This window comes from Tamandua tetradactyla, chromosome 16 (genome assembly GCF_023851605.1).
Source record: "Tamandua tetradactyla isolate mTamTet1 chromosome 16, mTamTet1.pri, whole genome shotgun sequence".
NCBI classification, from domain to species: domain Eukaryota; kingdom Metazoa; phylum Chordata; class Mammalia; order Pilosa; family Myrmecophagidae; genus Tamandua; species Tamandua tetradactyla.
Window position 1 is genome coordinate 50,773,768 of NC_135342.1, and position 26,569 is coordinate 50,800,336.

At 51.2% G+C, this 26,569-nt stretch overlaps 1 protein-coding gene across 4 annotated transcripts in view; it reads left to right on the forward strand.

Annotated features, from left to right (window-relative positions):
• Nucleotides 1-410: 410 nt before the first annotated feature.
• Nucleotides 411-26,569, forward strand: part of CPNE2 (copine 2) — a 50,225-nt gene continuing 24,066 nt past the window's right edge. The window contains exons 1-14 of one of the 4 annotated variants that reach the window (XM_077132514.1): nt 818-927; nt 1,544-1,678; nt 2,895-3,074; nt 4,572-4,646; nt 6,851-6,922; nt 8,061-8,144; nt 8,417-8,506; nt 9,472-9,570; nt 10,088-10,174; nt 10,322-10,381; nt 11,808-11,941; nt 13,544-13,598; nt 18,988-19,039; nt 20,440-20,573. In XM_077132514.1, the coding sequence (XP_076988629.1) occupies nt 3,021-3,074; nt 4,572-4,646; nt 6,851-6,922; nt 8,061-8,144; nt 8,417-8,506; nt 9,472-9,570; nt 10,088-10,174; nt 10,322-10,381; nt 11,808-11,941; nt 13,544-13,598; nt 18,988-19,039; nt 20,440-20,573 (996 nt within the window). In that variant the 5' untranslated portion in view covers nt 818-927; nt 1,544-1,678; nt 2,895-3,020. Of the gene's footprint in view, nt 928-1,543; nt 1,679-2,894; nt 3,075-4,571; nt 4,647-6,850; nt 6,923-8,060; nt 8,145-8,416; nt 8,507-9,471; nt 9,571-10,087; nt 10,175-10,321; nt 10,382-11,807; nt 11,942-13,239; nt 13,517-13,543; nt 13,599-18,987; nt 19,040-20,439; nt 20,574-26,569 lie in introns of those variants that run through there. The other 3 variants (XM_077132512.1, XM_077132511.1, XM_077132513.1) reach the window with 3 other exon arrangements.

A 26,569-nucleotide genomic window follows, 5' to 3' on the forward strand; every position in this document is an offset into this window, starting at 1 on the left:
CCCTGTGCACTTGGAGGAAAACGGAACTGCTTAAAGCAAGCAAATATCAGAAATTAGCTTTGGCAGCAGAAGGGTACATAAGGCGTGGAATTTGGGAAGCCATGTACACAAGTAAAAGGGTAAATTCAGTGTTGAGAGGGGTGAGGATAAGGACCAACTCAGGCAGGATCTGAGTGATAATGAGAGTTTGTCAGTTTGTCCATTCTTTTATTTACTCACTCTTTTTTCATTCCACAAATAGATACCAGGTGCCTCCCGCTGAGCATCGCTGTGCTCAGGCTGGGGATACAGGATGAACAAGACAGGCAATGAACAAGGTGCAGCTCTGAACACGCTGTCAGATGCCAGCTTCCTAGGGGCTGAAGCAATGAGGGAAACAAGAGCAGTTAAAAGTGCCCCCCCCCCCCACCCCGTGGCCACAAGATGCCAATATATTGGCTGCTCAGGAGAAGCCCAGGTTCTCTTGACACAATGAATTTCTGGACTCCCATGTCCACTGTGATTTGTGGCTGATCTAACAGGGGCCAGGGTAAAAACTGACAAAGCAGAGAACAGGAAACTGCACACACCTACCACAGACTCCTTTCTCATGCATTTCCTTGTATTCCTTTCTCCAAGCCTTTGCCCATGTTATTCACTCGATCTACCCATGTCTTGAGTGGAGAAGCAGGTGTCTGTCCCCACTCTGACCCCTACTCCTGTTCCTTCCTAGACTGCCAGGAACTGCTGCTTCCACCGCCAGCCCCCATGGCATATGTACCAGGTGGGGGTGCCCCAGCAGCGGGGGCAACCCCCGTGGGCTCCCAGTATTGCGTGTGCAAGGTAGAGCTGTCGGTGAGTGGCCAGAATCTGTTGGACCGTGACGTCACCTCCAAGTCTGATCCCTTCTGTGTCCTCTTTACGGAGAATGACGGCAGGTGGACAGAGGTGAGGCCTCTCGGAGTTCGTCTGCGGGGTGCTGAGGGTGGCCAGTTGCTGGAGAGTAGGTGGAGTTTAGGCTGGTGGTGTTTAGAAAATTATTCTTCATAAAATTAAATTGTCTCAAATATTATTTTAAAAGACTTATACTTGCATTTAAATTATAATTGTAGTTCACATATTTATATTTATAATTACATACTTCTATATTTATTGCCTTATACATCTTAAATTATTATAATATATAATTAAACCCTTTTAGCTTTACAAAATGCTTAAATAACTTTTCCTTTTATTCCTAAATGAGTACCTAGACAGTGGGGAACATACAGAGAAACAGGGAAGACTGCTTTGCTCCCAGAGCTGGTCCAAGGCCCAGATCTGCCACTTCCTGCTGTGTGGCCTCAGACAAGTGGCTCTCCCTCTCTGAACCTGTTTCCTCATCCGTGCAGTGGGGATTGTTTCCCTGCCTCCTCTTAGGGCCTCCAGACCTGGGGACGCTGATGATGCTGCAGCCAAGGACTTCTGAGTCCAGCCAGGCTGGAGGACTCTGGCCTCAGGCTTAGGGAGAGGTGCTTAAAAAGTTTTCAAGTTTTTAAAACTGCTTTGTTTCCTTTTCCAAAAGGAATCTATATTCATCGTAGTAAATTTGGAAAATCTAGATAAACCTAAAGAAGAAAATCAAAATGACTGGGAGCTCACCTGTCAGGAAGAACCACCGTAAACACTTTGGTGCCCGGCCTTCCAGATACTTTTCTATGTAATGTCTATTTTCAAAATATATAACTATTTTTGATAGATATTTAACTGGGCCATGGCGGGATCCCACTGTCCATACTGTGGTTTTTAAAGAGTTTCTACAGATGTTGGCTTCTCTTGTGAGCTGGGAAAACAGGGCTGGTGTTGTTGACCTATTTTGCAGAGGGGAAACTGGGGCTCAGATTGGGTAAAACTCCCCTTTGTCACTCAGTGTGTTAGCGGCACAGCCAGAAGTGGGATGGGACGTGGGTTCAGCCAAGGATTCCTTGGGGGTGTGCCAGACCTGCAGCCAGCACGTCCCAGGCACCCTGGGCCCCTCTGCCAGGCCTCAGGGGGTGGCATCCTCAGCCAGCAGCATCTCACCCCCACCTCGTGGAGCTCCCCCCCACCCTCCCTGACCACCTTTGCCCCCACCCCGCCTGGCTACCCCAGCTAAAAATAGCCCAGACCGAGACTTCTTCCGTCCTGCTATTCAAGCCCTTGGAGACTGGGTGGGAGGAAAAGTCAATACAGCCCAGGCCCAAAAATAGACCGTCACCCAGACCTGGCTCCCCAGCGGCCAGCAGGCAGGGCCCCTCCCCAGCCGCACCAGTGATGCTGGGCAGGGCCCTGCTCCTCCTCTAGGCCTCAGTTTCCACGGTCGGTGGGAGGGGCTACACAGCTCCCAGTTTTGACATCTCTGGATGCTATAAAAGAGAGAACATGTGCCCCCAAGGGGAGGGGGGAGGCCCTGACCTTCTCTCCCCTTAAACATCCCATCTTTATCCGTTTCCTCTCTCAGCTTCCGGTTTGAATAAAAAGGGTTCTGATACAATAAAAAGTATGAAACCACATACTTAAATCCTTTCGTCCCAATGAGGTGGAAACTGAGGCCCAGATAGGGAGAGAGACTTGTCCCCTGTCATGAGGCAGGGGCCAGGCCCGTGTGCCCTCCTCCGTGCCTAGGGATGGGGTAAGAGCACAGGTGTTGGAATCGGTCCTGGGTTTGAATCTTGGCACTGCCCCACTAGCTGTCCAAGCTTTGGTAAGTCACTTAACGTCTCTGTGCTTCAGTGTGCCCAGTGGCCCAGGGCTGATGGTGGCTTCCGCCTCACTGGTAAATGGCTGTGAATGTCTGGCACAGAGTAGGTGTTCAGAGAGCTAGTGGGGTGATTGCCTGCAATCCTAAAGAGGAAAGGAATTTAGGACTGACTCCCATTTCCCTGCCCCTCTGCCAGTACGACCGGACAGAAACAGCAGTCAACAATCTCAACCCTGCGTTCTCCAAGAAGTTCATCCTCGACTACCACTTTGAGGAGGTACAGAAGCTCAAGTTCGCCCTGTTCGACCAGGACAAGTCCAGCATGCAGCTGGATGAACACGACTTCCTGGGCCAGTTCTCCTGCAGCCTGGGCACGGTGAGCCAGGCACCTCCCAGTAGGGCGGGGTGGGCAGTCCCCCACCCATCTCCCCAGATAGGCTCCCTGGCCCCACTTTCCAGACTGGGTCCCAGAGGGTTCATCAGGCCTAAGAGTGAGTAGGTGGGCTTGGGGCCAGCTGCAGCAGGGGCAGCTGAGTGCAATGGTGGGCAGATGTGCCACCCAGAGGTATGAAAGCCCAGAGTGGTCACAACTCCTGACTGTTAGAAACAACCAGGTTGTGGTTGTGACTTCGGGTTTAGGGGCATTCGGCCAGCAACCAGGAGCCCCATGTTACTCTGCTCCCTGCATGGATGACTTACTATGTGACCTTGGGCAACTTCCTTTTCCACTGGGGCCACACTTTTGCATCCAGCTCAGCCCTCTAGAACTCACAGAGGCTAGAAAGGTAGGGCTAGGAGACCCTGGCACATGTTCCATTCACTCCACATGGCCCTTTGCTCTTGTGCAAGCCCATCTCTCCTCTGGGCCTCAGTTTTCCCAAATTGCATGTGGGGATGATGATGTCTGCCCTGCCCAGCCTACAGGTGTGGGGAGGGAATAAAATAGAAAATGCTTTGAGAGGCCTAGTGGAGACTGAGATGTCCTGGGCCCCCTAAGAGAGGATGTGTAATGAAAAAGGGAAGGGTTGAACAGTGGCTGTGGCTTCTGTGTAAGAAGTGAGGTGCATCCAACAGTGGCCTGCTGGGTGTCCATGGCACTCAAAGGTTACCTAGGAGAGAGCCTTGAGGAAGGGCCTGTTCATAGATGCCTGAGCAGGGACAAGGGACCGACAGGGTGGAGAAAACCAGCCTGCAATGGAACCACCTCCAGGTGTTAGCAGGGCCTAGCTAGAGTCCAGGCCCAGCAGGGAGGCAGGGCCCAACCTCTCTTACCCCCCTACACCTCTTCCCTTCCCCCTCCCTTCTCCCATTGGTGCTCCCCCACCCCCACCGCCTCCTGCTAGCTGAGACCCTGGAAGCCAGAGGGCAGGGAGTCTGGGGGTGCAGACCTCAGGGCCCAGCCTCCAGGCACAGAGCAGGTAGAGATGGGCAGAGGGAGACTGATAGGAAGAGGGCATACCGATATATGCTCAGATCTGCATAAAGAACCCCTGGCAACTTACACGTGAAACCCAGAACCATGGGGGCCCACGAAAGGGGTGACACAGGCGTTTGGCCCTCTCAATCAGCGTTCGTACACTGAGCGGGGTGGGGTCTGTGGGTGGGCTTGGAGGCGGGTGGGGGTTGCTAAACTCCTTGCGGTTGTCTCCAGACCGAGCCAAGAGCCTTTTCTTGGCCCCCACCCCTCTGGGGGACCTCAGCAACGGGGGCTAGTACTTGTTGCGTCTGCCTCCCAGGTGAGCATCCTACAGGTGAGGGTTTAGCTGGTGCCTGGCTTGAGGGCAAGTGCTGGGAGTGGTACCTGTTGAGGAATTTTCTTCCCGGGGCTGCCCCTGCCCTGTGCTGAACCGCCCCCCTCCTCTCCCCACTCAAGATTGTCTCCAGCAAGAAGATCACTCGGCCTCTGCTGCTGCTGAACGATAAACCTGCCGGGAAGGGCTTGATTACGGTACCAGCCCCGCCCGATCCACCCTCCCCCTGCCTCCCCCTCCCCCATCTCCCCCCTGCCCCCCCCTGCCCACCCTCCCCCATCAATGGGCCGCTTCCCTGGCAGATAATCACCAGCTTTGTTTGGAGTAAAAAGGCCCAACTTACAACTTGGCAACAGGTCTCTTAGCAACGAGCTCCATGCTACACAAATGATGCCTTTGGGGCTGCCGAGCGGTGGGGGTGGGGTGGGGGGGGAGGGGGGTCAGGGAGGCCACCAGAAGGCCCCAAAGGCGCCCCTACACTTCTCCAAGGCCTCCCAGCTTCCACCTCCCCTGCCTGCCCTCCCTGGGGGATCCTTCAGAAGTGCCTCCCCCACCCGAGCTCTGCTTGACGCTGCCCTGTGCAGTGATTCCTGCGATTTGCTGATGCTACGTATTCGCGAGAACCTCATTCTTCAAACGAGGGAACTGAGGCCCAGAGAGAAAGTTCCCTGGGGTAGTTCAGCTAGCAAGATTCTCTTCTGGGTTGTCCAGCTTCAGAACCTGTGTAATGCGGGGGAGCTGGCTGTGCCTGAGGGAGGAGGATTTCGTACTGCCATTGCTCCCTCCTCTGGAACCTTCCATGGCTCCTTGGTGCCTGTTGACCCTACTCAAGACTGTGAGGGATCCCTCAGTCCCCACCCTGTTTTCCTGCATCAGCTGTTTTAAACTGCCCCACCCCACCCCCATCCCCTACACTTACAAACCCTGGGTTTGAGGCAGACTGAATTCCTTGCACACCCTACAGTACCCCTATTAATTTCTTTGTGCCACCATAACAAATTACCACCACCTTGTGGCTAAAACAACAGAAATTGATACCCTCACAGTTCTGGAGGCCGAAAGTCCCAAATCCAGGTGTAGGTGGGACAATTCACTAATGGCTTTGGGGAAGAATCCTTCCTGTCTGTTCCTCACCTCTGGCGGTTGACCATCGTTGGCACCCCAAGGCTCCCCACTGTACACCTCCAACCTGGCTCCATCTCCACACAGCCTTCTCCCTTGGTGTCAGCTTAGGGTAATGGCTCACCCTTCTCTAGTATGACCACATCTTAACTAATTCCACTACGACCACCCTATTCCTAAATACAATCACAAATCTGAGGTCCTGGGGGTTAGGACTTTCATCACATATTTTTGGGGGATACAGTTCAACCCATAACAATACCCCAGGCCTTTACCCACTCTGGTCCTGCCACCTGGAATGCTCTGTCCCAACCTCCCCCGCCTCCTGGTGTTCAAAAGCTAAATGCCTTCACAAGCCAGCTCTCTCCTACCAACCCAGTCGGACCCCACCCCGGCTCATGCCGTCCCCCGTAGCATTTCCAGGAGCTACAGTCTAGACCTAGTTCTCTCCTCTGTGAAAGGGGGTACTAAGAGGACTGACCCTGCAGCGTTGTTGAGCAAGTCCCAGCTGGAGGAGGGAAGGGGATGCTGGCATCCCAGCCTCTGGTTGTGGCTCTGCAGGGTCCATTAGGTTGTAGTAGAGGGAGGCTTGGGGGAGAGAAAGACCCTGGCCCAGGATGGCCCAGTCCACTTGTGTTGCTGTTGGCCAGGGTTCTTTCCCTGCCCCTTGGTGGGGGGGGGGGGGGGGGACAGAGGGAGGCCCAGAGAGGGTAGAGGGCAGCCTCAAGGTCACCCCAAGTGTCCCTCACTGGCTGGAAGGCCATGACTGACGGGGAGGGCATGGAGCAGAGAGGACTGTTGTGACCTGGAGGATGGCTCCCGTCTCTGCTCTGGGCCTCAGTTTCCCTAGCTGTGCAGTGTAGTTGCTGGAATTCCTAACACCTTAGTGTTGGGGTGACTGCTCTCTGGGTCTGCAGTGGGGCTATGGGGGGTGGAGTGGTGTGGGGGGAGGGCTGTCAGGCTGTTCCCTGGCCCAGAACATCTCCATGGGGCTTCATCTCCGCCCACTGTCCCAAGGCCCCAGCTCTTCAGCCACACGGGGCTGCCTACTGACTCTTCATGTCCAGATGGACATTTGCCTTCATTTTCCAGATGATGGAAGCTGAGGTTTGGAAAAGACAAGAGACTTGTCCAAGGTCACCTGGCATGATCTCTTCCTCTCCCATCCCCCTCATAGTCTTGAAAAATTGCCTCCTGGGGTACACCTTTACCCACCTGCCTGAGGGTGGGGGGCTTCAGGAGCAGGTCCCACAGCCCTCACAGTCCTCTGGCCTTACAGATTGCCGCCCAGGAGCTGTCGGACAACCGGGTCATCACACTGAGCCTGGCTGGTAGGAAGCTGGACAAGAAGGTGAGGTGGCGGGGGAGGGAAGGTCACCACCAGCGAGCACTATCCCTCCCCTCCTTTCCCAAGGTTGCATGGCTTAGCCCTGGGGCCTCTGGCTGCCACTTTCATTGTCCCCCAAGGAACAGGCCCACAGCTCCCCCCATCTCACCCCACTTGTCCCTCCAAACTAGGACCACCTCTCCATTGAGGTAATGAGCTTCCCGTCACATAGAGACATTAAAACATGACTGGAAAACCATTCACTGGGGCTTCCCAGCTCAGAGTTGCCAGGGTCCTTACAGTACCCTGTGGGGCTCTACCTCATGAGTCCCCACCCCCTTACTGCACCCCCTTGCACCTCCCCTCCCTCCCTCAGCTTCAGCTGAATCAGCTTCTTCATCCTGTGCTCCAGGCCCTCCTGCCCCAGACCTTAGCACTCGCTCTTCCCTCTGCCTGGGACACCCTTTCCCCAGAATATTCTCAGGACAACCCCCTCCCTTTCATCAAGCCTCTGCTGGTGTAGCACCTCCTCAGCAAGCCCTTCCCTGACCGCGTGTTTAGAACTGCGGTGGTCTCCGATAGCCCACCCCTCCCGCTTGACTTTTCTCCTTGGCACTTAATACCATCTCACGTATGGGATTCATTCATTTTGTTTATTTCCTGTCTCCCAATTTAATATAACTTCCTTTGATGGACACATTAAATAAAAAACACTTAAATCGATTTTTAAAGGGCATAATATCCCTTCTCGTCATGTGGTAGGGATAATTTTGGTTTTTCAGATTCCCTCTAAAATAAGTAAAATCACATCCTGCTGAGGGCCACCCCTGCATCGGGAACCAGCTCCTCTTGAAGTCCTGCCCCGTCTCAGATGCTGGGTTCTAACCCCCACAGGTTTTCACTCTCAAGGCCTCTGAGCACAAGCTCTGGCAACTTCAGGATGGGGTTTTTCCCCTGCGGGAACCACTTGGTCTCGGGGGGCTGCAGTGGTCCTGGGCCTCCTGGAAGAGCCCCGTAGACACTGAGGGCTGGGGCCAGGCTGGCTCTGCTCACAGCTCCCGTGCCTGACCCTGGGCTGGGGGAGGCAGCCGGTCTGTACCCCATCCCACCTGAACCTGGTGGCGATGTGCCACCCTCACCCACAACCTCCTGCTTTCCTTAGGACCTCTTTGGGAAGTCAGATCCATTTCTTGAGTTTTTTAAGCCAGGAGATGATGGCAAGTGGATGCTGGTCCACAGGACTGAGGTGGGTATGTGGGGCCTGGCTTCTCTCAGGCAGTGGGTCTGCGGGTCCAGCCACCCCTGACAGTCTGGGCTGCATAGTCCCAGCCATGTAGCATGCAAGACAAACCCATCATAGTGTCCCAAAGGGCTTATTCCCTCCCTGCCATAAGATGCTCACTTCCATCCCTGGAAGCAGGGCTGTGGGCCCCTCCATCGTGCCCTCTCCCCATCTAGTTGGGCTGGCCTGGCCCTAGAGTTCTGCCACCCTGGGCCTGAGCCTACTCCTGCCTCCAGGTGATCAAGTACACGCTGGACCCTGTGTGGAAGCCATTCACCGTGCCGTTGGTGTCCCTGTGTGATGGGGATATGGAGAAGCCCATCCAGGTGAGGGGGGCCCTGGAAGCTTGGCTGCCCATCCTGCCAGCTCAGGCCTGCAGTTTATCCGAGGCTTCCTGGGGATGCCTTGTCAAAGCTCTTTCCTATTAAGATTCAGGGTGTCATGCGAGGAGAACCCATCTAGGGTACATGGGGGGGGGGGGCAGGAGATCTGGGTCCTTGACCCGAGTCTGCCTGACACTCTGAGTAAGCTGGGCCAGGCTCCCACTTCTCTAAAATGGGAATAAGATACCTGCCTAGCTCTTTCTGGAGGGCTGCAGTGCTGCAAGCAAGGATAATGAATGTGTCAACACCTTGGAAGTGATCAAATGTTATTGCTGTGATGAGAAGGATGATTGCAAGTCTGTAAAAGCCCTCACTCCTCAGGGGCCCTGTCCGAGGGGAGCTGGGTGAGTGGAAGCCAGGTCAGAGCAAGTATCCCCTGACAGGTACCAGGAAACCTGGGTTCTGGTCCTTCATCTGCTACTGTCATAAGTGTTTTCCTCTTGGGGCCTCAGTTTACCCATCAGTAAGATATGTACTGTCTTCTTCCTAAGATATCCTGGCAGTTAAGAGAGAGCATGTAAAAGTTGGATTTTTGTGCCCAACCCAGGAAAAAAAAAATGTCTAAAGAGGACTCAGGTGATGGTCCCAGAGGCTAGGGGAAGGTTACAACCTGAGGCAGGTGATCGGCCGAGTGTGAGATGTGTATGGAGTTAAGCTTCCAGTACCAGAGTGTGTAGATTCCATTACCGGGGTTGGCAGACTTTCTCCCTTTCCTGACAGTCATGGAAGGCTTCGTGCAGGAGGCTGTTCAGGAGCTGTGGTCTTCCCAGGCCAACTGGACAGAAATGGGAAGGTGAGGGAGGCATCACTCAAAAAGAAGAAGTGGGGTTTGCTTGCAGAGTGGAAAGGGGATAGAAAGCACTCCTTGGGGGGCAGCTCTGGGTTGACCTTTCTGGGCCTACCTCCAGGTCATGTGCTATGACTATGACAACGATGGGGGCCACGACTTCATTGGCGAGTTCCAGACCTCGGTGTCCCAGATGTGTGAGGCTTGTGATGGCGTCCCGGTGAGATGGCACGTGTATTGTGACCCCATGACCTCAGCAAGGGAGGAGGTTTTGAATCAGGCAGGGTGGGGCTCAAACCCCACCTCTTCTGGCTGTATAACCTTGGACAAGACATTCTACCTCTCTGAGCCTCAGTTTCCCCATCTGTTTAATAGAGGCAGAGGATTAGGCCGTGGTTTAGATGATACAGTAAAGTGCCTAGCACATAGCGAGCCCTCAGGAGCTGTCCATTTAACTTGCCCTGAGAAGCCAGCCCATAGGTGACAGTTCTAGGTGCATGGCATGGGCGTGTCATGGGTGGGCCATCTGGCAGGGCAAATGCAGATCTTTTTCAACCTTGGGCAGGCAGGTGCAGCTTGGTGAGAATCAAAAAAAGCAGGAACCATTTCTGGGTGTGGCTGTCCAGAGAAGGCATGCTGCCCTGTGTCGGAGCCATGGAGGGGATTCTGGGGCTAGGGGAGGGTCCATCTCCATAAAAGCCTCAAGCTAATCTTTTTTCTCCTCTCGCATTGCCCAGCTGGAGTTTGAATGCATCAACCCCAAGAAGCAGAGGAAGAAAAAGAACTATAAAAACTCAGGCATCATTATCCTACGTTCCTGCAAGGTGAGCTGGTGGGGGGTCTGGCGTGGGGTGGGGATCAGGCTTGGGCCACACTGGGAGGTGCCACTGCAGAGTGGATAGACAGAGCCTTGGGTTTGGAACCAGCCCTTGGGTGCAGAGTGGAAACCAATGACTCCCCATTTCTTCCAGATAAGCCGGGACTACTCCTTCCTGGATTATATTCTGGGAGGCTGCCAGCTCATGTTCACTGTAAGCTCTCTCATTGTCCTCCCACCCTGTCCCAGTGAGGCTCCTCCCTGAGGGCTTGGGCCGGTACTGCAGCAATAGGGACCTGGGATAGACTGCAGGAAGGGCTGACATCCCTGGGGCAAGAGGAGAGGGCACAGGCTGTTTGATCCTGCTGGATGGGCCTGAGTCAAGAGTTTAGCTCCAAGGTAGAGTGAAAAAAAGCCAAATTCCTCCCCACTGCCCATATGGCTTTCCTTGTCTGGCCCCCACCGGCCTCATCAGCTGCTGTCTTTCTCCTTGCTCACTTGGCTCTAGTATGGGTGGGACTTTGTATATTTTGTTTTCTTTTGAACCTCAGCATATTGTACAGTACCTGGCACATAGTAAGTGCTCAATAAATACTCATTAAAAGTATGGATTGTGACTGCTGTGGCCTGGTGTGTACACCCTCTAGGTTTGTCCGTTTATCTTGTCTTTTATTCTTCACCCCGAGGAGACCCTCGGCCCAGAGGGGAGGGGCCTGCTGGGGTCCACCTTCTGCCCACCTCCCCACATTGCCCCCCTCACCACCATCCAGAGGCCGGGCCCTCCTGTTCCTCCTGTGTGCACTTATTCAGTTATCAAATGTGCACTGAGTGAGTGTCTCCTGTGGGCCAGACTCTAGGGGTCCTCTCTACTCTGCCCTCCCTCCAGTGCTATGAGGAGGGAGTGGGCAGCCCCTTCTTTCCCACTCCCCCAGGGACTGCATCAAGGCGGCCATCTCCCCGCTGCCTGACCTTTCCCTGCCGGGCCAGTCTTGCCCACACCTCTCTGCTGTCCCTCCCAGGGCGGGGCTGGGATCACCCCAGGACTGAGAGAGCAGGTGGAGCCTCTAGCCCTGCCCTCCTGGCACTCCCAGGTCCCTCTGCCTAGCCTGGACCAAGCTCCTCAAGGGCATGTCCTTAGCCCATAAGAGCTCCCAGTCTGACCAGGGAGATGGACGCTGCCCTATTGGGCAGCACCCAACCCGGGGGCTCTTGGTGGTTTGAGGGAGGATGGAGAGGTGCCTTGGAGAGGTGACTTATCTGGGAAGGCTTCAGTGGGGCAGCGGCATCTGAATTGGGCCTGGAGGATGGATAAGAATTAGACAAAGGGAAAGAAGATGGCCTGACTCTTTGGGGTAGAGGGTAGGGACAGTGAGGAGAACTAGTAGTCTGGGGATATAAGTTGGCCTTGTGTTATATTTGGACAGTGGACTTCATACTCTGGCAGTAGGGAGCCACAGTGGTGTTAGAACAGGAACATAATATAGCTAGAGAAGTTTATAGGTTTCAGACCGTATTTGGGGGGATTGGAGCTGGGAAATGAGTGGGCTTCCCCTATCCTATCAGCCTCTCCTTTCCCTGGGGGTCAGGTGGGGAGCTGGGAGTTTCTGGCCTCACTGGATAGCCCTTTTCCCCCTCTGCAGGTTGGCATAGACTTCACAGCCTCCAACGGGAACCCCTTTGACCCTTCTTCTTTACACTATATCAACCCCATGGGCACCAATGAGTACCTGTCAGCTATCTGGGCCGTAGGGCAGATCATTCAGGACTATGACAGGTATGTTTGGGAAGGGGCTCTGAAGTTCAGCTAGGGCTCCGACCAAGATGGGAGGCTTAGCTTGTCAAACCTAGAAGGGACCCAGAGACCATCAAATCCTGGGAGACTGTTATAATTGGCCATTCATATACGTATAGCAGACACTGCTAATTGGTTATTGTACTCTTACCTTCCTAGCACAGATTCATAGGATGCTTCTGTACCCAGTGTACCAAGTAGCCACTAAGCAATGAGTCAGAAGGAGAGAGGAAACGCACTTGCTCTTGCAACAGCCTCCCCTTTCAGGGCTGGAAAATGAAGGCCTGGTGGGGGTGGAGAATCTGTCCAAAGACAGATCTCCTGATTCCTGGGTCCAGCACCGAATGGCTGAACAGTGGGAATCCTGTTGGGAACTTCTGAGCATGTGAGGACCTTGCTTCCCACAGAGCTCAACTCCTGGAGGTCTTTGGCCGGGGGCTTGGATACTGTGAAAAGTCAGTGAAGGAAAGCTGTGTAGAGAGTATGGCAGGAATGGCCACCAACGGGACAGGCCAAATGCAAAGTTGAAGAATCCAGAAGTCACTTAAGGGTTGCAGCTTCATTGTCACAGATGGTGCTTGTTGGCTGCTCCAGGTCAGAGGCAGAATGACCTGGGGGCTAACACATGGGAGCAAGAGAGGAAGGAGCAGGTGCCAGAAATTCAGCAGGGAGGAGAGCAGGCTTGGGAATCCTGTGAACACTTGTCTCCCTGGAGAGGCCCAGGGTGAAGACCAGCATCTGACTGCCAACGGGGCTCAGGACCTAAGAGGAGACTGGGATCCTGGGTCTTATTAAGAGAGGTGCAGTGTTCAGAGCAAGGGAGGTGGAAGTCTCCTCTGTGGGTGGGAGGGAAGATCCTAGTGTCACTGTTCCAGGGTCTCTAGGATGCAGCTGCCAGCTCAGCCCCTCCACTGATGGGCATTCAAGCTTAGCAAGACCACAGTGAACTCTGAACATCCAAACTCTTTTCACCTCTTCCCTACCTCAATGAGAAACACCACCACTCACCCCCATATCTCCACTTCCTTCTTTCTCTCATCTCTCCCATCTACTCATTCAGCAAATCCTTTCAAGAGATGCTTGAATCCAACCTCTTCTCCTTTCCCCAGCTGCTACCACCCTGGTCTGAGCCATCATTACCTCTGACCCCAATTATCTCAGCAACCTCCTCACTGGTCTTCTGGCTTCTGCCCAGGCCTCTGGCAGTTTGTTCTCCCAGAGGGACCCTCAATAAAATACACTGAACGAATGGACAAAGAAGATGTGGTTTCTGTCCTCAGGAAGTTCTCACTCAAGGTGGAAAATGGGGAAGAAATCACAGGAGTTCTGAGTGACCAGTTTACATGTGAGGCAAGAGCTATGGGAACACGAAAGAGGCATTCCAAGGTATTAAAGAAACTCACAGTGAGAAGTGGCCATTTGAATTGGGCCTTCAAGCATAAGTAGGAGTTTTCCAGGGGGAACAGAGTGGTGAGCTTTCTGTGCTTAGAGGTGGGTAAGGCAGAGTGGGCCCACCCTTGGTAGGGGGTTGAATGGGATGAGGATCGATGTCTTACAGTGGTTTTTTTTCTTTTCTCTGATTAGTGATAAGATGTTTCCTGCCCTGGGGTTTGGGGCCCAGTTACCCCCAGACTGGAAGGTGAGTGAAGCAGACTTGGTTTCTTCTTGGTGGGGATGTTGGGATTTGTGTGAATGGCCTCCCTGGGATCAACTTTAGAAAGGTTTTGGGCTGAGGACCCAGTTCTCCTGCCTTCTCTGCATTTATCCCAAACCTGCGCTCTTCTCAAGCCCGAACCTCACTCAGGCATTGGGAATCTAACAGGGGCAGGACGTGTCAGACCTATGTCAGGTGGGGAAAACAGGTAGGGTTGCCAGATAGAGGAAACAAAAATACAAGACACCCACAGTGAGAAGGGCCCATTTGAATTAACTTCTAGAATGAGTAGGAGTTTTCCACGGGGAGCAGAGTGGCTCAATTTGAATTTATATAAACAATGAATCTTCTTTTTTTTTTTAGTGTCAATATGTCCTAAATATTGCATGGGAGATACTTATACTGAAGAAGTGTTAGTTGTTTATCTGAAATTCAAACTTCGCTGGGCATCCTCTATTTTACCTTGGAGCCCTAAAGACAGGCAGTGTCATCAGGGCTGAGATGGGAGCAGCATGGACCTGAGGGGGGTGGGAGTCCAGAAGAGGGAGCATCAGGGAAGGCTTCTGGAGGAAGCAAGGAAGGTCTAAGATAGGATGCAAAGGGTAAGTAGCAGTTTGTATAGTGACTAGAGGTAGAGATGGGCCAGGGACAGCATTCAGGGCTGAGAACAACCTGTGTAAAGTCAGGGTGGGAGGCAGAAGGAGCAGGATGAGCTGCAGGAACTGAAGGAAGGTAGGGTAGCTGCAATCTCTGCTGAAGAGGAGCAGAAGGAGAGATGCGGCTAGAGGGGTAATGGGGCCAGCTGTGTAGGGCTTCAAAACGTATTAGAGCAGTAGGAGCTGCCATCACATCCACATGCGGTATCATAATCAGACTGGCATTTTTGAAGGCGCACTCTGACTGCTGAGCGGGCTTTGGCCAGGGTGGAGGCTGGGGACCCATGAGAAGACCACCACGGGCTACAGGCAAGAGGGACGGGGTAGAGAGAAGGGGCAATGGCAGGGAGGCTTGGGTAGGAGACAGGACTGGCTGGGTGACCGAGTGGATATGGGCCAAGGAAGCCCCCAGATTTCCAGGCATGGAGATGGGGAGAAGGGGAAAGAGGCTCGGTTGGAGAGATGACGGTAGGGGAGGTCCAGCAGAGGGGTGGAAAATGTTTCTGGAGCTTAGGGGAGAGGCCTTGTCAGTCAGGGCTGGTGGTGCAAACTCTGGGTGGGTGAGATCGTGGGGCAGCAGGTAGAATGAGCAGTGCCCACACATGGGAGCCCGGCAGAGGAAACCGAGACTGAGGTGGAGTGGCCAGAAGCAGGGAGGAAAAAAAGGAGAAAGGCATGGAGACCAGTGGAAAGCAAACCAAAGTAGCATGTATCAGGCCCTTAGAATGTTCTGGCCCCAGATCCACTTGCTCCAGCAGCTTCATTTAATTCTCACAAACACTGTATGAGGGAGGCAGTTATCACCCATTTCCTAGGTGAGGGAACTGAAGAAGAGTGTTTCCAAAAGGAGGGGGAGGTCCGTTGTGGTGGGAGACAAGGGGTGAGCATCCTGCAGAAGGGGTGGGAGGGGAGGATCTGGGGAGGGTCAGCATGGATACCCTTGGAAGACCCTTCCCTGTGGGGCAGGGGAAGAGGCAGCTCAGGTCAAAGGTGGTGGGAAGGAGCCAAGAGAGAGGTCAAGGTGAAAAGAGGAAACTTATGGGTGAGTGGGGGTCCCTGAGGCATGATTGGGCAAACGCCTGGAGCAGGAGGAGGGTGGGTTGGGACCTGGGACAAGGGGAGAGGATGCCTAGGGAGTGAGCATGTGGACGGGGCAGCCCTGGGCTCCCCAACGGCACAGTTGGAAGACAGCTCCAGGTTTTCTCCAACAAGGGCAGCAAAACGCAATGAGTGAGAAATGGCAGCTCCACCTGGCAAGGGATGTCATCCCATTTTACAGATGAAAACACCAAGGCGGTTTCTGCAGGAGGCCTGGATTCCAAACCAGGCAGATGGACTGTAAGGTTTATTTCAGAAGCTGCTGCCTCCCCATGAGTGCCTGTGGGGTGGTCTGCCTCACTGTGCCACATGCTGTTTCCAGAGTGAACTTTCCCCTCCCTTCTCTCTAGGGGGAGAGCGTTTTTCCCGTGGAATTTCAGTGAGCAGCTCTGGGGCTGGGCCATCAGACAGTCTGGCCATCAGACAATGCAGGGTAGGTTCCTTCGGAACCAAAGCTGGGCCTCTGGGCAGTCGCAGGGATGCCGCTTGTAGGGCAGGGTGGGCCAGCGTGAGCCAGTTGCTAGGATACCAGCCAGCTTTCAAAGAACTCAGCTGAATGAGATATTTTCTTGCTCAGGAGCTTTGTTGGAAATGTCACAGGGCAACTCTGGGGAGGCTGGGGCTTGACCAGAGTGTCCAGCAGGGCTAGGATGGATGCGGAAGCCAGGCTTGGGGAGGGCAGGCACTCTGTCCTAGCCTCCCTCTGCCCCCAGAGCCACAGGCCTGCTGCCCTCGCTCCCCAGTCTCTCACTCGAGCAACCCCTGCTGCCGCCAGTGAGTCTCCATTCTTCCACCTCATGGCCCTTCCCTGGGCTGTTGCTCCCTACCCCTGACTTCCCTCATCTTAGAGGGCACTTAGAGAGCGCCTCTCTGGGCCTCTTTCCCTGACCACAGTCCCTGTCCCGGGCACTGTCCTCACAGAACGTTGTGATCAGTTGTTTGCCTGTTGGTGTACTGCTCTGTGGGTCCCCTCCTCAGTGTCCCAGGGATGGCACAGGTGTGGCACAGATTCACTTCTCGCTCTGCCCCAGCACCTGTCACACGGTAGCTGTGCAGCCCTTGTTTGCTGACACGGTGGATTTGGGGCCCAGCACAGCTGCCTGAGCAGATGGAGGTGTTGGTTCTCTGAGGGGAGGGAACTGGAAGAAGCATGCGACCACTTGCCCTCTCTGGAGCTGAGTGGGTGGGCCCAGAGAGGGCCCCTGCCCCAGAGAGTGCCTGAGGGGTTCCCTGAAGAGACCAGCATGAAGGCTGGGATAGGAAAGATAAGCTGGAGTCAGAGGGAGAGGGTGATTGGGGTGGAAGGAATGGCCTGGGTGAAGGTGGGGTGGGGAGAACATGACTTATGACCCTCCCACCAAACACACTTTACAGATGAGAAGACTGAGGCTCAGAGAGGACAGTTGCTCTGAGGTCCTGTCATCTCCCTCCATGTCCCCCACCCCTGCCCTGTTCCTGTCACGAGCAGAGAGCAGAGGCTTAGTGATTCACCCCCCATGGGGCTGGGCCTAGCCAGGTGGGGTGAACATGCCATTGATTGTAGAGAGGGTAGCAGGAAGGTTTCAGGACAAAAGGCTATGGCTGGGCCTGTCCCCAGGGGTCCCTAATCGGCTTGGTGAGGCTGCTAGGCAGTTTGCTGGCATTAACTGGCCTTTTTCAGGCAAATCAGGGCAGGCAATCATGTGGGTGCCGGGAGGGGGTAGGCTGGGCTATTTGTCCTCAGGTCTGGTCCTGGTTCTGTTGTGGCTCACTTATGTGTCCCGGCACTCCCCAGTCCTCTCTGAGCCTCAGCTTTTCCACCTGTGAAATGGAGCCGCTGGCCTAGGTGACCTCAGAGGTGCTGGGGTGGGTGGGAGACTTCCCACAGCCCCACCCACTTCACCAGCAGGCCAGGCCCTCCCCTAAATGAAGAAGGGGAAAGTGTGGGGGTGAAACATTCAGGTGGTTGAAAAAAAAAACAGAATATTAATCGTCCCTATCAGGAGGGGCCTTTTCCCCTTAGTTTCTAAAATATCCTAAAATCTGATTTTGCGGGAATTCATCAGCCCAAGGGAGGCCTGTTTCCCTGGCAACCATTTTCCTCTCTCAGCCCCCTCCATACAAGCCCCCCTTAATCTCTCCAGAGGCTGATGAAGTCTCCATGGCAACGAGGACCTCTGGCCCCCACACCTGGAGCCCAGCCTGGGGACAGGGTGAAGAGGGTCCCTGAGCAGGGGCAGGGCCCAAGGGGGACATCTGAGGACCAGCTCTGTGCCGGGTACCCAGGGGCTGACCCAGCAAAGCAGAAGGCCCCATTGCCCCAAATCTCCGTCTGGTGACAAGCCCCAGGGCAGGGCGGTGCTGGAAAGAGACATCTGCTGCAGCGTCACTGTCCCCTGGCCGGGGGTGCAGCCCTGGCAAGGCTCCAGGAGCCTGGGTCTCAGACCTGTTCTGCTGCATTGTTGTGCCACATGGCTTCCCTTTTCTGGGCCTCCCCCTCTCTATTTGTAAAATGGGGCTATTGGACTTGGTAGGGTCTTCCAGAAGCTCCAGTGTAGCGTCTTGGGTTGAAGGGTTTGTCTGGGATTGTCTGTGTCCAGGCTAATGTTCTCCCCCTGAGGGTGAGTTCTGAGGGCCCCTTGCCTCTGGGCTTCTCTTCACCTCTAATTTTAAAATCTTGGGGGAGCCAGAGACCCACGTTCATTTCCCGGTGCCTGCCCATTCAAAAAAAAAAAAAACGTGGAGAACACCGAAGTTAGTAAATTTGTAGAACGTAGAGCTCTAGAGCAGCCTGACCTCAGTTCTAGTCCAGTCTTTGTCTCAGTTTTCTCATCCATAAAATGGGATAATAATGGGCTGTCCCCCATTGGGATGGGAGAAGTGAGGGGACACCTTCTAAGCTCTGCATGGTGGGGTGGGGGGGCAGGAAGAAGAGAACCTGAGCGTCCTGACCTGGGCCCTCTGGCCACCCCTGAGGCCCAGGGTTCTGTAGCCACCACAGTCTGGCCCATAGCCCTGTGAGGGGTCTCCTTGTTGGACCCTCTGCGTTCCCAGAGCCACAAACGGGGGGGACAACTGGGAGAGTGAGATCAGCCTTTGGTGATCCACTGGGGCTGGGAACTGGATCTGGAGGCAGAAGAACAGGGTCATCCCTAGGGGGTGTGAGAGGGCTGTGACAGCCCCACCTGTACCCACCCACCCCCACACCAGTTACTCTTGCTCATGCCCTAGTCCAGCTCTGAGCGGGTGCCAGCTAATCCCCATAAGGTGAACTCCCTTCCAAATGCCTTTACTTACTCTTAAAATGGAGAACAGCCTTTGAGGCCCAAAGAAGTGGAACCCTCATGGTGGCCCCCTACACAGGGTGAGCTGGTGACCAAGGGTCTTCAGGTGCACCTTGACCCCACCCCCTACCATCTCTGTGTCCTCAGGGGTTAGAGGACTCACTTAGTTGGGTGGGAGGCATGGGCAGCCCTGATTCCCCCCAGAAAAGATTAGGGTCAGACCTAGCAGTGGGGGTGAAAGCGGATGTCGGATTTATTGATAGCCCCCTCTTGGGGAGTGGGGAAGAGCCAGGTGCCCTCAGAGGGAGACATGGCTGGGCAGGGGGCTGGTAGCTCAGCATTTTCTCTGCATTTCAGGTCTCCCATGAGTTTGCCATCAACTTCAACCCTACTAACCCCTTCTGCTCAGGTGAGTGTCAAGCCCACCTACATCTGGGGAGGGGTGGAAGGGTTTCAGGTGTCTGTCCCTTTATCTGACCCTCTCCCCCTCCCACTTTCTCAGAATGACACATGGGGAAGATCTGGTGTTTGGTGTCTGACAGTCCTGACATCAAGACTAGCTGCTGCCCGTTTTGGCAGTGTGACCTTGGAGATGTCACTTTCCCTCTCAGGAGCTGCCTCACCCAGAGAGGCCTAATACCTGCTTAGCTCAACTCAGTGGATGGTCAGGAAGGCCTGTGCAGACCAGGAGGAGTGAGGGTGGCACCCTGGCACATCTCCTTCTCCCTCCCTCCCTCCCACCCTGCCCAACTCTACCCTACCCAGCTCTCTGTGCCTTCCATAAAGAGCATTCACTCTCAGTCTGCTTGGCAGGGAGTGAGGGTCTCAGTGCTGGGGGGGCACACTCAGAAAGAGTGTTTTGTCTGTACTCCCCTTCAAAGGATTTCAGGGACAGTGAAGAAATGCTTGGAGGAGGGGAGGGGCACCCAGGCAGGTATAGAAGAGAGTGGTCCCCACCATCGCGAGAGCTTGGACAGGCGCCTGCCCTGCTCTGGACCTTTTTTCTGCCTTTGTCTTGAGATTTGGCTTGAGTGGAATATCCCCCTGCTTGGAGCTCCCTAAAACTGGGCTTGGTTTGTATATAGAAGGGAAATTCTTTGAGTCACCAACTCGGGGATAATGCCGTGATTCAGAAACCATGAGCATTTGCTGGATGGAATGTGGCCCTTTGCACACATTCTGGGGCGTGTCTGGGTTGGGGCAGGTTTCCAGGGACATTTTGTCCCAGTTCAGATTGGCCAACCTCATCCCTGGCCAGAAGTCTGCTGGGCAGGACCCCCAGGCAGTGGGGAGATACTCAGGCTCCTAACGGTGGCTGTTTACTGTGTGCAGGGGCTGGGCCAGCACCACCCGCCCTGAGCAGAAGCCACAGCATGCCCAGCATGGGTCCCCAGGTGGCTCCCCGTGGTCCCACATGCCACTGCAGACTTTGCCAAGCCCCTGCTCTGGGAAGGGCCTACAAGATTCCCTCCCACCAAGTGCCCGAGATTAGGGATCACCAGCCCCATTGACGGACAAGGAACCTCCGGCTCAGAAAAACTGAACAGCATGGCCCCTGGTCCTGTAAGTGGCAAAGGCAGGATTTCAACTCAGGTCTATTTGACTCCAAATTCAGGGCTCTTTGTACCACCCCAGCCCTGCCCTCTGGGAGTTTTGGGTCTCACACTATCACGGCAGGGGCATTTTGGGTGGGCACAAAATAGATGCTTTGTCAGAAGTTGGGACCGGAGCAGGCAGGGCTGGTGGGACCTCATTGGGGCCATGGGTCGTGGGGGACGGGGCCGAGCCTGACTCTTCTCCCTGACACAGGTGTGGATGGCATCGCCCAGGCATACTCAGCTTGCCTGCCCCACATCCGCTTCTACGGCCCCACCAACTTCTCCCCCATTGTCAACCACGTGGCCCGATTTGCGGCCCAGGCAACGCAGCAGCAGACGGCCATGGTGAGTGGCAGCAACGAGCATGGGCACAGGGGAGGGTGGAGACTGGTTGGGCCTCCCTGTGCCATGGAGAGAGAGCCAGGCCTGGCTTCCGAGGCTGTAGACCAACGTCTGTCCTTCCTATTTTATCTCTTATTCATAGGGCTGGTGAGCAGGACACCCTGCCTTCCTCTTCCTCAAAATCCTAGATGAGCCCCTGCTTCTTCTGTGGGCCTCAGTTTACCCACAAAATCATAAGGGTTTGGGCCAGCTCATCTTGGCTGGTCCTGGCTTACTGGACCACAGACTTGAAAAAGGCACAGCAGTTCTGTTCATGCTTAGCAGGAAATGGGGCAGTGATCTAGGGGGGTTTGTCCCCAGGGCAGAGGGGGCTTTTCATTCCCTGCACCCCTGAGGCTCACCCTCTGGGCCACTTAGTTCCACGTAGAGCAGTCCCCATGTCGCGCCATTCTGGTGAGGGCTGCAGAACTGTTTAGCCCTGGTGCTCGGGCCTTAAGGTAGAGCCTTATCCTGGATGGAGTGAACAGGACGTCTGGCAGGAATGTGCCACAGCTCCTGAGTGGCATCTGCAATGTGTGCAAATGACCATCCTGGCATCTGCATCCCTGGTAGTGGAGGGCTTCAGGGTCCCTGGCAGGGCCTGATGCTAATGTCGGGGTCACCAAGGGTGCCCTTGCCGACCTCCCCTTCTATCCTGGCCTGCCCTAGCCTTGTTCTGCCAAGTGAGTTGAGGGGTCTTCTCTCCCCATCCTAAGTGCAATACCTCTGCCTCTGCAATTTCTCTGACCGTCCCCCTTCTGAATTTGCTGTTTCTAGTTCTCTTTTATAAGTGATATTATACAATTTTTGTCCATATGTATCTTGCTTCTTTCACTAAACATGTTTTCAAGGTTCTCTCATGTTGCAGCATGCTCCATAATTTCATTTTTTCTTATGGTTGAATAATATTCCATTGTGTGGATGTACCATATTTTATTTAGTTGAGTTGTTTCCACTGTTGGGCTATTGTGAATAATGGTGCTATAAACATTGGTGTACAGGTATCTGTGTGCAACCCTGTGTTTTTACCTGGTGTATACACCCAGAAGTGGAATTGCTGGGTCAAATGGGAATTCTATATTTAACTTTTTGAGGAACTGCCGTATAGCTTTCCATAGTAGCTGTATCATTTTACATCCCCACCCACAATCTACTAGAGTCCCAGTTTCTCCACATCCTCTCCAAAACTTGTTATATTCCATTATTTTAATAATAGCCATCCTTATGGGTGGAAGTGGTTTCTCATTTTAATTTGCATTTCCCTAATGAATAATGATGTTGAGCATCTTTCCATGTGTTTATTGGCCATTTTTTTTATCTTCTTTAGAGAAATGTCTATTCAAGTCTTTTGGGGCTTGAATTATGCACCCCAGAAAAACTTGCTTTAATCTTAAACCATTCTGGTGAGTGTGGATTCATTATAAGTAGGATCTCTTAAAGATGTTACTTCAGTTAAGGTAGGGCCCAACTGAATCACGTTGGGTGTTAATCTGGATTACTAGAGTCCTTTATAAAAAGAATGAAATTCAGGCATAGAGAGAGAAAGCCACAGGAAAAATCCGAAAGTCAATGGAATCTGGAGGAGAAAGGAGAAGATTTTGCCATGTACATTGGCATGTGACAGAAAAGCCAAGAACCAAGGATTACTGGCAGCAGCCCCAAAACACCACAGTTTTCAGGGAAAAAGCATCACTTTGCTAATACCTTGATTTTGGACTTCTCTTAGCTTCAAAATCATGAGCCAATAAATTCCTATTGTTTAAGCCAAATAATTACATGGTATTTGTTCTAGCAGCTGGGAAACTAAAACAAAGCCCTTTGCCCATTTTTAAATTGGGTTGTTTGGCTTTTTGTCATTGAGTTGTAGGTGTTCTTTACATATTCTGGATATTAAACCCTGTATTAGTTAGGGTTCTCTAGAGAAACAGAATCAACAGGGAACACTCACAAATATAAAATTTATAAAAGTGTCTCATGTGACTGCGGGAACACAGAGTCCGAAATCCGCAGGGCAGGCTGTGAAGCCAACGATTTCTATGGAGGGTCTGGATGAACTCCACAGGAGAGGCTCACCAGCTGAAGCAGGAAGAGAGCCTGTCTCTTCTGAATCCTCCTTAAAAGGCTTCCAGTGATTAGATTAAGCATCACTCATTGCAGAAGACACACCCATTGGCTGATTACAAGTGGAATCAGCTGTGGATGCAGCTGAGCTGATAATGATTTAATTCTATGAAACCTTCTCATCGCAACAGATAGGCCAGCACTTGCCCAACCAGACAAACAGGTACCACCACTTGGCCAAGTTGACACATGAACCTGACCATGACAAACCCCTATCAGATATATGGTTTGTAACTATTTTCTCCCAGTCTGTAGAGTTTCTTTTTGTTTGCTTGACGATTTCTGTTCTAGTTTGCTAGCTGCCGGAATGCAATATACCAGAATCAAGATAGCTTTTAAAAAGGGAAATTTAATAGGTTGCTAGTTTATAGTTCTAAGGCCGAGAAAATGTCCAATTAAAACAAGTCTATAGAAATCTCCAATCAAAGGTATCCAGGGGAAGATACCTTGGTTCAATAAGGCTGATGAAGTTCAGGGTTTCTCTCTCAAGTGGAAGGGCACATGGCAAACACTGAGAGTTTCTCTCTCATCTGCAAAGGCACATGGTGAACACAGCGTTATCTGCTAGCTTCTCCTGGCTTCCGGTTTGAAGCTCCCTGAGAGGTGTTTTCCTTTGTCATCTCCAAAGGTCGCTGGCTAGTGAACTCTCTGCTTCTCGTGGCTATGTAGTTTTTCTCTGGCTCTCTCTGAATCGCCCATTCTCCAAAATGCTTCTTCTTTTATAAGACTCCAGAAACTTCTCAAGACCCCCCCAAATGGGTGGAGACATGTCATCATCTAATCCAGTTTAACAACCACTCTTGATTAAATCACACCTCCAGGGAGATGATCTGATCACAGTTACAAACATACAGTATTGAATAGGGATTATTCTGCCTTTATGAAATGGGATTTAGATTAAAACATGGCTTTTCTAGGGGACATAGATCCTTTCAAACCAGCACAACTTCCTTCAGTGCCCAGAAGTTTTTAACTTTGATGAAATCAAATTTATCTATCATTTCTTTTGTTGCTAGTGCTTTGGGTGTCATATCTAAGAATCTATTGCTGTATCCCACGTCATGAAGATTTGCCCGTATGTTATCTTCTAAGAATTTTATAGTTTTAACTCGTATATTTAGGTTCTTGATCTGTGAGGTGTAGGAATCTAACTTTATTCTCTGCATATGGTTATTCAGTTTCTCCAACACCATTTATTGAAGAAATTATTCTTTCCCCACTTCGTGTTCTTAGCACCCCTGTCAAAAATCAGTTGGCCATTGATGTGAGTGTCTATTTCTGAACTTTCAGTTATGCTCCAGATCTGTCTATCTTTGTGACAGTACCACACTTTTGATTACTGTCACTTCGTAATACAATTTAAAATTGGGAAATGTGAGTCTTCCAACCCTGTTCTTCTTTTTCAAGTTTGCTTTGGCAGTTTGGGGCCCCTTGCAATTCCATCTATATTTGAGGACTGATTTTTCTATTTCTGTTTAAAAAAAAACGCTGCTGGAATTTTAATAGGGACTGCATTGAATTTGTATATTGCTTTGAGTAATATTGGCATGGGATATCTTGCCATTTAAGTCTTCCTTAATTTCTTTTAGCACTGTTTTGTAGATTTCAGTATACAAGTCTTTTGTATACTTAGTAAAATTTATTCCTAGATATTTTATTCTTTTAGATACTGTAGTAAATGGAATTGTTTTCTAATGTCCTCTCTGGATTATCATTGCTAATGTCTAGGAACACAGTTGTTTTTTGGGTATTGATCTTCTACCTTGCCACTTTGCCAAATTCATTTATTAGCTCTAATAGTTTTCTTGGGGATTCCTTTGGGTTTTCTATGTATAAGAGCATTTTGTCTGCAAATTGAGCTAGTTTTCCTTCTTCCTTTCCAATTTGGTTGCCTTTTATTTCTTTTTCTTAAGAACTTTTAGTACAATATTGAATAGCAGTGGTGAAAGCAGGCATTCTGTCTCATTCCTGATCTTAGGGGGAAAATTTTAAGTCTTTCACCTTTGAGAATGATATTAGCTGTGGGCTTTTCATAAATAACCTTTATCATGGTGAAAAAGTTCCCTTCTATTTCTATTTTTGTGAGTGTTTTTATCAGCAAAATGTCTAGATTTTGTCAAATGCCTTTTTCTGCATCTGTTGAGATAATCATTTTTCCCTTTATTCTAGTTATGTAATATATTACATTGATAGATGTTTATATTCTGAACCAACCTTGCATTCCTGGGATGAATCCCACTTGGTCATACTGTATAATCTGCTTAATTTGCCCCTGAATTCAGTTTGCTAGTATTTTGTCAAGGATTTTCATGTATATTCAAAAGAGAACTTAGTCTGTAATTTTCTTTTCTTTTGATGTCTTTCCCAAGCTTTTTATCGGAGTAGTGTTGGCCTCATAGAATAAATGAGGACATATTCCTGCCTCTTGAATTCTTTGGTAGATCTTGAGAAGGAATGATATTAATTCTTCTTTATTTGTTTTATAGAAATCACCAGGGAAGCGTGGTCCTGGATTTTGCTTTGATGGAATTTTTTTTTTTGATTCAATTTCTATACTTGTTATAGATTTGTTGATGTTTTCTTTTTTTTTTTCCAAATGTAGGTTTTTTTAAAATTTTTTTATAGTAGAGTATAACATATATACAAAGCAAAGAAATTAAAAAGCAATAGTTTTCAAAGCACTCTTCAATAAGAAGTTACAGGACAGATCCCAGAGTTTGTCATGGGCTACCATAGGATCCTCTCATATTTTTCCTTCTAGCTGCTCCAGAATATTGGAGTCTAGACGGCTTATGTGCTGGTTTGAAAGGATGTGTGTACCCTAGGAAAGCCATGTTTTAATCAAAATCCCATTTCATAAAGGTAGAATAATCCCTATTCAATACTGTATGACTGAAACTGTAATCAGATCATCTCCCTGGAGATGTGATTTAATCAAGAGTGACTAGATTTAATCAAGTTAGGCTAGATTAGGTGACGACATGTCTCCACCCATTTGGGTGGGTCTTGATTAGTTTCTGAAGTCCTATAAAAGAGGAAACATTTTGTAGAATGAGTGATTTGGAGAGAGCAGAGGATGCTGCAGGACCATAAAGCAGAGTCCACCAGCCAATGACTTTTGGAGATGAAGAAGGAAAACACCTCCTGGGGAGCTTCATGAAACAAAAAGCCAGGAGAAGTAGCTAGCAGATGATGCCATGTGCCTTCCAGATGAGAGAGGAACCCTGACCATGTTCACTATGTGCCTTTCCAGATGAGAGAGAAACTCTGACTGTGCTCACCATGTGCCCTTCCAATTGAGAGAAAAACCCTGAACTTCATCAGCCTTCTTGAACCAAGGTATCTTTCACTGGATGCCTTAGTTTGAACATTTTATAGACTTGTTTTAATCAGGACATTTTCTCAGCCTTAGAACTGTAAACTAGCAACTTATTAAATTCCCCTTTTTCAAAGCCATTCTGTTTTTGGTATGATGCATTCCGGCAGCTAGCAAACTAGAACATCTTAAATATTTTTTTATCATCACAATCAACTTCTTTCCTTCTTTTTTTGTGAAAAATAACATATACGAAAAAGTTATAAATTTCAAAGCACAGCACCAGAATTAGTTGTAGAACATATTTCAGACTTTGAAATGGGTTACAATTTCACAATTTTAGGTTTTTACTTCTAGCTACTCTAAAATACTGGAGACTAAAAGATACATCAATTTAATGATTCAGGATTCATATTCATTTGTGAATCCTATCTTCTATGTATAATTCCACCAAAACCTTTGATATTTCCATACCTCTCATTGGGGTTGTTTGGGCTATGGCCATTCTAAATTTTTGATATTG